Source organism: Channa argus, chromosome 6 (genome assembly GCF_033026475.1).
Source record: "Channa argus isolate prfri chromosome 6, Channa argus male v1.0, whole genome shotgun sequence".
Taxonomy (NCBI): Eukaryota; Metazoa; Chordata; class Actinopteri; order Anabantiformes; family Channidae; genus Channa; species Channa argus.
Window position 1 is genome coordinate 24,586,806 of NC_090202.1, and position 13,105 is coordinate 24,599,910.

The following is a 13,105-nucleotide window of genomic DNA, read 5'->3' on the forward strand; positions in this document are numbered from 1 at the left end:
GTCAGATGTGCTATACTATGCCAAACAGGCTAAGTAGGAATTGTTCCACGGACGTGTAATGAGAAGACAGATAGAACCTTTAGTTGAGTTTGTGGGGGGGAAAAAAAATTCTAAAACCTCAAGGCTCATGTTTTCCTCCATCTTTCTGTCCGATTGCCAACACAGCGTTACGCTCTTCTGACAAGGTCGAAGCCACACTTCATACGTGTAACACCGTATTAAGTGTTCCCATTCACAACCAGGCAGCTCCAGGTGGACATGATGTGTTGGTGTTGTAGAGGACAGGGGTCAGCGTGGGCACTCGTGTGTTATGACACCTACAGTAATAATCATGGCGAGCATAAAGTTGTGTCCCGTGCTGACCCCTGACCATTTGCCCTCCCGGTGGTGTTCAGGTTGTGGCTGCCCAGTGAACACCAACCATGAGGTGAGAGTGGCCCCATATCTGTGTTTTCTGCATGTGAGACACATGGAAAGAGCGACGCTGGGTCTGAACATTGCACATATAAAAGTTGCTGCAGGGACACCACAGAACTGATAAATGGCTTCAGTGCACTTTACTATTTAACTTGACTACAACAAACCGTTTTACTACTTTCATGAATTTTATATGATCTGTCATTTATTACGACTTTATATTGGGCATGAAATTGCTTGGTGTTGAATTCTTCCCCTACACTGTGTCCTCCTTCTCCTTCTTATTAGACCCCGATGAAAACAAGTGGAGAGAAATGTCTCATTTTACAACTTTGGAGATTTTGTCATTCTTCAGCATATTCCTCATTAATGATGCAAAATGACACAAAGTACCCTGCCCGGGGGGGGGGGGGAACCTACACAGACTTTATTACAAGGTACTTTTAATTAGTCTTTGTAATTAAAAGCAGAATATTGGGTGCAGAATGGCTGGAAGCTAAATTGATATGCCCATAAACATTTGCGTGTTCGTTGGTCAGGGTTAGCAAACCATCTCAATTTGACTCAGTCGGGTCCAACAAGAGGCTGGAGACTTAAACTGCAGAGGGGTTTTAAAGAAAACGTATGTGACCCACTCTTAATTAACTGGGAAGGGAGGAAGGAGGTTGTATAATGAGAAAGTGAAAACTAGGTGTGAAGTTGGGCCTTCTACTTTTTTTCCCTCCTATTTGCGGCTGAGCATATGCTACACTGTGTTGTCGAAAGGGGGCCTGAGTGTAATGCTCAGCCAAAGGCACATGCTATTAAAAGGATCCTACAGCTCTGGGATAATAACCAATGTCAGGTTAAAGATACTCCAGTGCCTTAAGATGATAGAGATAGTTTATAGTTTTAATGAGCTGAATCACCACTAGCACAGAGACACATTAACTGGGGAACCTAGTGGACCACTTGGTTGCTATATTTACCTCAGTTTTGGGCAGTTGGAGGAGACAAAAACAGAGCTAAAATAAACTGGAACAATAATAAACCTAGGTTCTTCAAATAGATATTTAATAATATGTCATATGTATTTGATATCCTGCTGTCTCCTAGTGGCCAGGTTATTGTAGTTTAACACAAATGTTTTTTTCACTTGATGTAATATCTGATACCAACTCACCCAGTAGTAATAAACAGTACTGAAATAAAACAATGAACAAAAACATTATAGTCAGTCTCAAAGGTTCAACGTAGACTTGCAAGTAACTATGGGTCCACCTATGAAAAACGGCGTCAAAAAAGCATCCTGCTTTGCATTTGAAGCGTTTGATGTCCATGTAATCAGAAATTAATGCAACGTTGGGCAGTATCAAAAAATCTCAACTAGTAATGTGGAAGGTTTGCGAAAAAAAAACTGTCCACTTCTACCTCAATCTACCTAGTAGCCACTTTTTATGTTTCTGTTGCCATTTTCTCTGCTGTGATTTCATAGCCAAAGCATGAACTCGTTCTCAGTCCAAACTGGACTCACCTTTGAGTTACTACAGTTTTTATTTTCATCACACATTTCCATAGTTGTCCACAGCTTATTTATAGGCCTCTGCTGGGCTGAGCTCTGTAAAAAAAAAAAAAAAAAAAAAGAACACAGCACCAACACAGTTTCGTGGGTCACTGGAAAAATCAGCATTCGCTGATTTCCCTCTGTGTTGTTGCCCAACGGTTTGGGTTTATTAATATGTTTCGCCAGATAATAAACTCGATGGAATAGCTAAAATGGGGGCAATCTTAATGAGGAATGGCAGTAAGAGGGAAATCTCAGAAAACTGGGTGAGATTTATAGGAAGCTCTGCACGTAAGCATGAACTGTAAGTGGTGTGTTGGTGGAAACAGGAAAATCTTTAATATAAAACTTGAAATCAGTGATGCTTTTATTAGGCCTGCTGTGTGCTGACAGCTTTTGAATGCCTTGAATATTAATCAGTTTTACATTTTTTTTTTCCCCCCCCGCTGCCATCTAAAGCTGTCCGGTCACATTTCAGAACATTAAATTAGAGTTAAATGACATGAAGCTTGCATGAATCATTAACCCGTAGCCTCCGAATTGTTCAAATCTGCTCTACAAAAAATGGACAGGCTGTAATTATCCTCTTTTGGAGCTGCCAGGTTGCATAAAAGTTCATTCAAGTGTGTGTTGAAATTAATTTTCTTAAGTCAGACTTTTATGTTGTGTTAAACATCTTGATACTTTACAATCTGTTAATGCAACTCAAAAACCCTGTTGACTACAAAATGACTACTCATTTTCCATATACACATCAGACACTTTTGCTCATTATTTATCACACATCCCATCCAAATACAGAATGTCAATTTCAACATTTCCAATAAATATATATAAGCAAAATACCCATAATTTGTAGTGCCAAAAACAATTTAGAACAAGCTTAACTCCTTGAAAAAGTATCAGCCAATGAAACGTTCAGGCTGTGATCATTTTGTCCTTTGTTTGTGTGTGAAATGGACTAAAGAGTTTTGAGAAATACTTTTATTTCCTTTCTGAACAGGAGTTAGACGAGAAGATTTATTCCACCGTCTGTCGATTGTTATGCCAGTGGACGGAGCTAAACAATGGTTATAAAACCCACCTGTCCCGCTGTCTCGAAAGCTCGTTAATTAACGTTTTATATCGTGTCCATTCAAATTTAAAGTGTAACAATAACTGTTCATTGTCCTGTGGAGGTTGTGTGCACGTCTGTAACTTCCAGGAGTCTCCCCTGATTTTTGGCTACTGCTACAGTCAGGGCTAAAACCAAAATACAGGTCCTGTGTGTACTGCACTAATAAGAATAAGGAAATGTGTTAATTTGGGAGTTTTTGATGTGCTGGTTGGTGGACTTTTGTACCGTTAGTGAGATTTAAGAATGGTGTCCTTTACTTTTGAAAAGTAACTAAGTACACTTACTAAGTACATTTACTACAGTACTGCACTGAATTACAGTTGTGAGGCATTTAAGAAGGAAGTTATAATAATATGGCTTTATTGCGCCATGATGTGAAAGTCACACACTACCAAGCAGCATTCAAAGTAATTTTTAATTACTTAATTTTTTTTAAATTATTAGATTCCAAACATATGATCCTTAAAACAGTGTGTATGTTGGTTCAAATAATCCAATGATGTCATATTCATTAATGATGGAGCCTTTCTAAATAATAACTCATTATAGTGAAGCCATTAATTGTACTTGTAACAGAGTTTTTGTACTCTGTTGTAATAGTACTTTTACTGAAGTAAAACATTTCACTACTTCTTACCACTATCTTCTAATCTAACACACCACCATAAAAGCAGTGGACTGTTCCTTTAAAAATTTAAAGTCCACACATCCCGTTTGCGATCGCAGTGACAATACGAAATAAAGTATTAAATATAATTACAGACATCCTTAAAATATAACGATATCCTCCAAATGACACGTTTACTCTGTGACACTGCAGTCGGTTGAAGGCTAATCGCCAACGGCAGTGTGGTGAGTTTACTGTTCGTGGCCTTCTCCTTCTTAATCCCCTTTGCTGAAGATCGGCAACAATAATGTGCATAAATAAAGTTTAACTAACTAATTAATTTATTAGTCGTACACATGCTTTTAAAACCCCCTTTTGACTGTCTAACCTGAACAATAGAACTCTCCGGTCACAGCTGTGGTGTTGTTGTATAGCAACAAGCCACTGAAATAGAACAGTTTTTTCCCACATTAAAGTCTCCCTCTCTCTCTCACTCTCTCTCTCCGTCTCTTGATGAAATGTATGCTGATTGCAGAGCCTATAGAGAGTGAAGCAGCTGCCTCTGATAAGCTGTTTGTTGTAATCTTTGCCAGGTGAAAAAAAAAAAAAAAGAAGTTGCTCGAAAGACTTCCAGCTGCAGACTGCGAATCCAGCACTCAGAAAATAGGTGTCAGAAGGTGTTTTGTGGGTAATGTGGGGAAGTTAAAAGAATGATAGTTCAGCCAGCCTTAATGTAAATTAGTGTAATCACTTAAAGACTCGTTAGATTGGATCAATGCCCCATTATGTTGCACAACCCAATGTTTCTGCGGGATGGAAGACATGGCACGAATGACAAGGATGTTGAAGAAAATCTGATTCGAAATCAGATCCACACGTCGTTGGAATCGACAAGAAGCTAAGGTTTTTGTTGGAATATGAAAAGTTGTGGTTTCTTTTACAATGCCACTGCATGGTGACTTAATTAGTCAGCTATTACACAAATGGGACAAGGCATTTAAAAATAATGTCTATGCTCTAAACAAGTAATTGAATAACACATGCTTCAAGGCTGTACATTTCAGTTACAACTTAAAAACAATCAATTGCAAAAATGGGAGATTAATTCAAATGAACTCATCCATTTTCAAAACATCATAAACATTTTATTTCCGATCTTACAATTTAACCTTAAAAAAAACAAACAAAATCCAGCTAAGCCAAGAAATACAATTCCTCTGTCTCGACAAACATCTGCTGGAGTTTTTCAAAGTGTGTGACTGACATCTAGTGGACGACTGTGATTATGAAATATAGTCAATAGTGTCACACCACCTATGTAAAATTTTGGTTTTTGGCAATGATTCATTTAAAATGTCTCCTGAAATTAAAGTAAAGAGACACATTAATTAAAAATCCTTTTTTTTTTTTTTTGTTAGTCATCAATTTCAAAAGTTACTTTTATTTTGAAAGGAAATGCAAACACATACTGTCTAATTACCGGAAATGGGAAAGTTTCGACAGTGTGTACAGGCTTGTGCAATACACTAACCGTTTTTCAAACATTTAGTTGGAGCTGTTGATCTGCTACTGTCGCCACCCTCACACCATGAATCAGTGGTGTCGGCTGTAACTTGACCTTGATTCCTAATGGCTGTGTGACAATGGTGCCCCGTCCCCACAAGGCCTGTCTGCCCCTCTGTTGGGCCTATTTATAATGTCCCAGACACAGTGCACAGGTTATTCAGAGGTGTCAGCAAACACAAGGTGACAGGAACAGAGGAACAAAGGGGTGAGAAGTTTTTACCGCTATTGTTGCTGCTGTTAGTAGCTGTAGCTGTTTTACTTCCTAAAACGGGGATTTCTCTTTGTTTTCAGAAAGTAAAATAATAATTTTAAGTACATTTGTTTAGGAAAAACCTCGCAAAACAGATTGGAAAGAGCAATTGAAATCTGCATGTTCTTTATCTGAAGGTGAAGGGCAGAAAGATGCCAGTGGGTCACCATGAGCACTGTGACGAGTGTCACAACATCCACTGCCGAGTCCCGGTGCAGGTCTCCGTCTCATGCATGGTCATCAAATGTCGAAAAAACTGCGGCGCCACCCTCCACATGTGCAAGCAAGAGGAGCACCAGCATCTCTGTCCAAATGAGACTGTGCCCTGCCTCAATGCCAGCTACGGCTGTCCTCTCACCATGCAACGACACAGGCTGGCTAAGCACCTGGAGGCCTGTCCTGCCAGTGTGGTGTGCTGCTCTCAGGAGTGGAATCGCTGGCCTGTGTCGGAAACAGAGCGGAACTTCTACGGAAATATTTCAGAAAACCTTCATACTGAGCCTCAGCTGGATGTTGCCATGGCGCTCAGGGACCAAGAGCGGCTGTTTCGATCCATCAAAATGAATCACATTTTTCCTGAGCTGGTGATGGAGGATCCCCCTCCTCAGGATGTGGCTTCTGGGCTCGAGTGTCCTGCGGAGGAAGCAGCACTTTCTTTGGTTTGTGGCCAGTATGCAGAAAATGGCTGCACACGGATGGTGAATGAAGAACTGAGTCAAGAGGAGCGGGATGCCCTGGCAACAAGCCGGGATGTGGGGAGCATTGGAAACTACAGCTCCTGGGAGAAAATATTTGCAAAAGAGATGGAAGGGTGTAAGCAAACTGTGAAAAACCTGAATAAAAAGGAGGAAAGGGGACAGGAAAAAGAGGGTCAGGTTTCATTCGGCTGTCAGGGTGAGAAAAGAGAGAACACAGCTGCTGCTGCTGCTGCTGCTCCGGCCGTGGATGGTGTGACTGGCCTTGCACCATGGCAAGATGGGGTCCTTGAGAGGTTAGGCAAAGAGGTCAACATTGGAGAATATAACATGTACTTGGTGCACAACGGGACCATGTTGATTAATTTTGGCCAACTCGCTGCCTGCACTCCGAGAGAAAAGGATTTCGTTTACGGGAACCTCGAGCCCATCGAGGTTCAAACCGTCCGCTCCTTTAATGTTCCCACCAGCTATCGAGCAAAGAGAAGCCACCTGAAGGATCCTGCGCGCAAAACCAAGACCACGCACCAGTGTGTTGACACTGCGGATTTGGGCGTGTCAACTGAGGATCTTCCAAAGAGTGACGAGGTTAGTGCCACTCTCCTGTGCACCCTGGAAAAGGAGATGAAAGGACATTTCATCTCAGAGAGCGCGGGGATAGATGGTCTTTATGTAAATATGGGAACGCAAACATACGACTTTGCCTCTGCCCCCTTTAAAACATCTGCATCTCTTGCCGATGTCATAGCGGACAAGCCTCGTGGCCTTTATGTCCACGTAGAAGCAGAACCTGTCACCAGAAGACACAACAAAACAAGCTCAGCCTTCAGCTACATGTGTGGCCACTTCTTTCGCCGTGATGAATACAGCTCTCACTCCAGGAATGTCCACTCTGACATCCAGGCCTCTCTAAGTGGGTGGCTACAGCAACGCTGCCCCTTAGCGTACCTCGGCTGCACATTCGCCCAGACCAGGCTTCATCCCGCGGGTCAACGAGCTACAATAAAATTCTGCCAAAATGTCAGCTCCTTTGTCCTCCAGCCACTAGTCCCGTCATCCCTCTGCAAAGACAGGACGCCCAGCCCTCAGAGAAACGGTTTGCATGGGCTGGACCTCTTGGCCGGGCTGCCCCTCGAGATCCTTCAGCGCATTGCTGCTTACCTTGACAGTTTCGCATTGTCTCAGCTGTCGCAGGTATCCCATCTCATGAGAGACGTGTGTGCCACATTGTTGCAGGACAGAGGGATGGTGTCCCTCAAGTGGGAGAAAAAGACATATTCCCATGGGGGAAGCTCCTGGAGATGTCGAAAGAAAGTAGGTATTCTTCAGATTTCGTTTGCCATAAAATTGAATGTATGATTTTGGACTAATTTCTAATCGTGTATCTCTGCATTGCAGAAGAACATTACAACATTTTATTTATTTACTTTCCATCTTTTGTCATGCTCTTGATCTTATAAAGGTGAAGGGAAAGGAAACACAAAGCCAGACGTCTAAACTAGTCCCCCTTTCCTTATCTGGCACCATACTGTTGACTGTCACTGGAAAATTTCAGTCATTCACGCAGCCTGACAGCTGCTGGATTGTAAACACTTTCCAGACTCTCAACAACATCACAAACTGAATCACTGCCGCGTTGGCAACAGTTAATGGGTTCCCTCTGAAGCCCTCACCGGAGATTTGCTGCTTCTGTCTGTGTTCCTATCAGAAGCCAGCTGTGTGTGGGGTCAGACAACTGGAGGACAGATGGAAAATGAAAATAGTGTCTTCTCCTATTTTGACTTTGACCCTATAGGAAAAACCCATGCTAAAGTCACAAAGTCATCATTTTTAAACATTATTTGCATCACGATCCAGATCTGAAACAGCCAGGGTGCCTTTATTTGACAGTAGAGAGATATGGGAGACAAAAGAGAGAAGGGGGTCACATGCAACACTCAAACCAGTGATTTGTCTACATCCGACAACTAAACTAGACCCTGTGGCTTAGACCACAAGGCCGCAGGGACGCCTCGCGGTCTGAGCCTGACAGACACCCCCAGCTGACTGGAATTTTAAGAGCTGCATAAAAGCTTCCAATTACATTAATTCAAAAAGTTATTTAGACAGTTTGTTTTCCCATCTGCACGTGAAGTAACAGAATCCTTCATTGCAGCTGCAAAAGGGCAGTTTAAGTCAAATGTTATATCTAGATGGGTTCATAAAATAAAAACTAAGCTCTTGCAGCCCCACGCAAATATTTGGTGCACAAAACATAGACTGTAGACATTATATCCAACCGCAAAACAATGTTCAAATATGGCGGAAAACACAACTTGCCCTGCAGTTAATAGAAGATAAATACAGTGTACATACAAACGTGTGTATTTTTACCTTGACCTTTTCGGTACCGCGGTGATCATGGGACAAATAGCATGCCAGTGATATCAGTGATGTGGAATGGCCTGAGGCTTATGCTGCCAGTACACACAGAGCTACCATAACAAGTCAGATATGTGATTATTCATGGAAAGACAAGGTATTGATAAGACTGTGTGTGTGTGTGACAGCTGGGTATTTGCTCCGCAGTGCAGGGCATGATATGAATACATTTGTAATGGTTGGATACGGAAATAACATCTTGCCCTCATGTGGGATTAAAAAAAAAAAAAAAAAAAAACAGGTCTAGACACACATTATAGCTGCAGGTCTGTTGATGGATGCTACGACAGCAGCTTCTCACACCTACGTCAGCATCTTCTGTGTTTTGCAGGTTTGGGAGTTCAGCTCAGTGTTTTCCTCTGTGGACAGATGGACTTTTAGCAGTGCGCCTTCCATGTCACATCACCTGAAAACATGTGCCTTCTACCAGAGAGAGGAACGCACTGAGCCAGTGCTTTTAGCTGGCCTGGGAGAGGTCAGAGACAACGCTGGGGTAAAGCAAAGCATCAAGAAATAATGCTCAGGCGACGGACCCACAAAACAAGCCATCGGTATGCAACAACAAATCTGTAAAGTGGAACGTGACTCCGCACATACAACTATTGTACAGAAAGAGAAGCGAGTTCTGAGAAAAACTGTGTGCTGAAACCTTGCAAACAGGTATTGTCTCTTATGTGACTCACTCATCGTATGTTTTCACCCTGCAAAAATGCTTCGAGCTTGATGGCTTTTACGTTTAATGGGAGAATAAAATTCAAACGACCCCAATGTGATGACCAACTGTTTTAATAAAAGCAAGGCCAGGCAGTTCTCAGGCTAGTGTTGGTGTCCCACCTTATTGTAGCACTGCGGTGAATAGTGGTGAATAGTTGTAGAAGTAAGTGTTAGCAGACTGACTTGACATGAGTGACATCTACTGGATAAAAGCTGAAGTACCTCGTATTTAGTCACATCACACACTATGAGACAAGTTTGAAATTTGAACGTTGAGCATGATATCACGTGTCGTACATATATGAGTAAAACTATGATCTATGCATGTGTGTCACTGGCATTACTGTTTAATAAATTTGACTTACAGCCGAGCTAATTTATTACGTGGAATAAACAGCAGCAAAGGCAAATACTGTTCTTTTATTAATCGCAGAGTTTATCACAGAAAATGTCTTCAAAGTTACAAATGGTTTACAAGTGGATCTTAGACACCTCAGGGCTGCGAAGCTTGTTGATCACCTCTGACAGCATTTTGTTGCAAAGGGCTGCATATGGATTTAGAATCACAGCCTGCTGTCGAGCAAATTCACTTCCAAGTGCAGCTGCTTTCTCAAAGTCTGCTCTGGCTTCATCATCCCGGCCTGCTAATCTACGTAAGAGACCTCTCTGCGCCAGTGCCTGGCAGGCGGTTCGTCCACTGCCCCCGCTCAGAGAGATGGCTCGGTCCAGGTCCTCCAGGGCTCCTGAGAGGAGACGAGAGCAATGTGAGGTGCACACATGTCTGGAAAGTGGATTTTCAATTTGTAGCGTCTCATAGGCTGCTCCAGCTGGACTTCAATAATCCTAAACCTGATGTTCCAAAAAGTACAGCAGCCCCCAAAACACATTAGAAACACAGGAGTTTTTTCAAATACGTACAATAGCAAACTGCTTTTCCAAAACTCGACTGCTCATTTTACACCGTCTTGCATGCAGCGAGACTCACATGAAATGATGGTAATGGTATGGTAATATGGTAATATGTATAAATTACTCGGCGCCTGATATATCATTCAGCTCATGTTGATTTTCTACAGATCCGAACAGAAACTTCTGCACAGTAATGTGTATGAAACCCTGCCTCCGATGTCACACACAGCAGGTAAGAGAATGTACAGCAACAGTGTTGACAAAGAGCATCAGACAGACAAAGCTCTGACATTGTGTCATGCTGACCTCAGACTCAGCATCTTATATGTCGACACGCTGCGCGGTGTGGATGGAGAAAGGTTCTCTTTGAATTTGTGGCATGTACCTGCTGTGTTCCCCTGCAGCCGCAGGGCCTGTGCCCGGTTGTTATGGGCTGAGGCTCGATGAGGCAGGATGTGGATAGCCTGGCTGAACAGTTGAAGTGCAGCTCGCAAATCCCCAGCCTCTGCTGCCGAAACACCCCGCGCCTCCAACTCCTTCACTTGCTTCAGCAACTCTGAGTCAAAGCCACTGTCTGGCAGGGGAAGATAAACAGGCTAGAAAAAGCACTCACACTCCATTGACAGGTACTGTGGCGTGGAAAACACAGAAATGTCACCCGGAACTCAACTTGGATTAAAATGTCATGTTTCTCAGGTATGGAACGCATTCAAATAAATTCAATATGCTATGAAATGATAAACATAAAGAAGCCAATGACATAATATGTAACAGGCGCATCAAGACAGCTCACTCTCACCGTCATCAATTAATTGTTCCTCTTGGTTCAGACCAGGGATGTCTCCAAAGGGGGTGGTGGGGTTGAAAATAGCCTGGAGTACGGCTCTGTCGTGTGCTGAAGCCATCTTACAGTGTGTAAATGACAAAAAAAAGCAAATTCACGACACCTAAGTTACAGTTGAAATAACTCCCCCCCCGACACTTAACTTCTGCCATTTCCAACAGCCAATCAAAGCAGGGGGCGGAAGAAGAGGTGGACTTTGAGCACATCTGTGTTTAGTTACCTCAACAATGTGGACCAGGGATAAACTGCACTCTGCAGAGTTAGAACAAAAAGGACACAGACGGGAAAAACGCTCTCACACATGTTTAAATGGAATTAAAAACTTTTGGTTCGCTGTCCAAACCTCATAGGGTTTGTAGGAGATTTAGATGCTAACAAATACAGTGGCAGCAGTATTCAAAAGCTTGAGGTACCGTTACAAAAAGCATCCAGTTCTGGTACAAGTGAGTCGCGGCTTCACAGGTTTATTAAGTACATAATTACTAAGAGAAAATTGTATGTGATGTACTGGCAGCACTCATTATGAAAAGTGCCCCCTCTCTTCTTCCTGTTGGAATGTAGTGTGTCCTGGCAATGCAGACTAGCATAAGTAAGTGGTTACTCATCATTGTACTGTTTGGCAGTTTAATCAGTGAAATGCGTCAGAATGTCTTCTGGCATTTTGTTGTTAAATGTCCACATTTGCTTAAACAATTACTGTAAGAGCTCCTGCAAGTCCACAGTCCACCCACACAGGAATCTTTGATCTCTTTCGACTAATCAGAGCTCTTCTTATGTCCAATCTGCCCTTTAGTGACATGTCTCTTACCAACCTGCTGATTTCATTGTTACTAATTTCCACAAAGGTAATGTTAACATTGCCAGATTGATTAGCAGCCAATGGAACGTAGGCAGATGTTCTACGCTGACTGTAAGTCCTGAGAATAGCGGTGAGGTCAGCGGTCGGTGGCACGGGTCCACCAGTTGTTGGTAGCCTGGGTCAGGTGTATACAGGCAATGGGAAGCTGGAAGATACCACCTCACATGGGGACGGAGAGGGGTAAGACAAAGTAGGTTGGTATCTTCAAGCTTCTAAATGTCGGAACAAACCTGATCCAGGTGATCGGCAGCGGGTTGTTACGGGTTAGTGGGAAAACAAGCAGCGCTGGGGTGTTTGAGGACCAGAGCTGACTATAGGATTTTTTCCCCCTAAACATTAGGTAAAAGCTAGTAAGACCTAGAATGTCGTTTGAAAACCCTCACGTACGTTCTCGTTAGTTTGAAAACCAACCTTTTTAATTTGTTTTCGCGGAACCGTGGCCTGCTCTTGTACAAGCAATGTGCCGGCCGCCATCTTGAAATGCGTTGTATTGTTAAAAAATTTGATCCCACAGTGAACTGTATTTAATGTGTTTAGGGAGCACGCTCCGAAACGATACAGCACACTGCTAACAGCGGGACACTTAGGGGGAACTGAGGAGCCCCCGGTCTCTCTGGTGGGTTGGTATTTCAAACGTTTTTTTTAAACACCACCTTTGCATGCGTTGCCTCGCTGCAGTAGAACAGGGTGGGTGCGTGTGCAGGAAGTGGAGTAGACCTGCAGTTATGTCTTTGGCTCTGTGGCTAAAAACAGTTGTCATTTTAGTTAAAGCTACTTAACCAAATATGATTTTGCAAATAAAGCATTTCATATTGACAAACTACATCAATTAAAATATGAATACTCTTGAATGCATTTTGAGTATTAGGTATTTTCATTTCAGTACTTTCACATGGAATATGGGATTTTACAGTATTTAGATGAATGTTACTTAAGTGAAGTATAGAAACACCTTAACATGTTGGTCCGACGGATCAGAAACATAGAAAACATAATGAGAAGCTGGAGAAACATGGCTGGCAGCAGCTTGATGCAGGCAGAGACGGTGGGACTTTGCATAGAGACTGTTTTTAGGATGATAATCAGCATCAGCGTGTCAGTATTTCTTTACATCCTTAACAATGTGGGAAGATTACAAAGTGTTAATTATTTCAAAACACAGC

General features: G+C 42.5%; 2 protein-coding genes across 5 annotated transcripts; one reads left to right on the plus strand and one right to left on the minus strand.

Annotated features, from left to right (window-relative positions):
* The first annotated feature begins 5,388 nt into the window (after nt 1-5,388).
* On the plus strand, nt 5,389-9,725 carry LOC137129399 (F-box only protein 40). 4 transcript variants are annotated; one of them, XM_067508496.1, is made up of 3 exons: nt 5,389-5,455; nt 5,638-7,509; nt 8,929-9,725. In XM_067508496.1, the coding sequence occupies exons 2-3, from the start codon at nt 5,653-5,655 to the stop codon at nt 8,995-8,997; spliced, it is 1,926 nt and encodes a 641-aa protein (XP_067364597.1). In that variant the 5' UTR covers nt 5,389-5,455; nt 5,638-5,652; the 3' UTR covers nt 8,998-9,725. The 4 variants fall into 4 exon arrangements, with proteins under 4 accessions (XP_067364597.1, XP_067364594.1, XP_067364596.1 ...); XM_067508493.1 differs by having other exon boundaries at nt 8,948-9,725; XM_067508495.1 differs by lacking the exon at nt 8,929-9,725 and adding an exon at nt 7,658-8,899.
* Nucleotides 9,726-9,735: 10 nt separating this feature from the next.
* ttc36 (tetratricopeptide repeat domain 36) lies at nt 9,736-11,202 on the minus strand. The gene is made up of 3 exons (XM_067508498.1): nt 11,039-11,202; nt 10,625-10,813; nt 9,736-10,073 (listed from the first exon to the last, which is right to left on the minus strand). The coding sequence occupies exons 1-3, from the start codon at nt 11,142-11,144 to the stop codon at nt 9,802-9,804; spliced, it is 567 nt and encodes a 188-aa protein (XP_067364599.1). The 5' UTR covers nt 11,145-11,202; the 3' UTR covers nt 9,736-9,801.
* Nucleotides 11,203-13,105: the final 1,903 nt, after the last annotated feature.

Bases quoted from the DNA above. Each gene is read 5' to 3' on its own strand.
- LOC137129399 (XM_067508493.1), top strand. From the start codon at position 5,653: ATGCCAGTGGGTCACCATGAGCACTGTGACGAGTGTCACAACATCCAC. The intron at 7,510-8,947 runs GTAGGTATTCTT...TGTGTTTTGCAG, and splicing joins CCTGGAGATGTCGAAAGAAA to GTTTGGGAGTTCAGCTCAGT.
- ttc36 (XM_067508498.1), bottom strand. From the start codon at position 11,144: ATGGCTTCAGCACACGACAGAGCCGTACTCCAGGCTATTTTCAACCCC. The intron at 10,814-11,038 runs GTGAGAGTGAGC...TTCCCCTGCCAG, and splicing joins GGAACAATTAATTGATGACG to ACAGTGGCTTTGACTCAGAG. The intron at 10,074-10,624 runs GTACATGCCACA...GTCTCCTCTCAG, and splicing joins GCTGCAGGGGAACACAGCAG to GAGCCCTGGAGGACCTGGAC.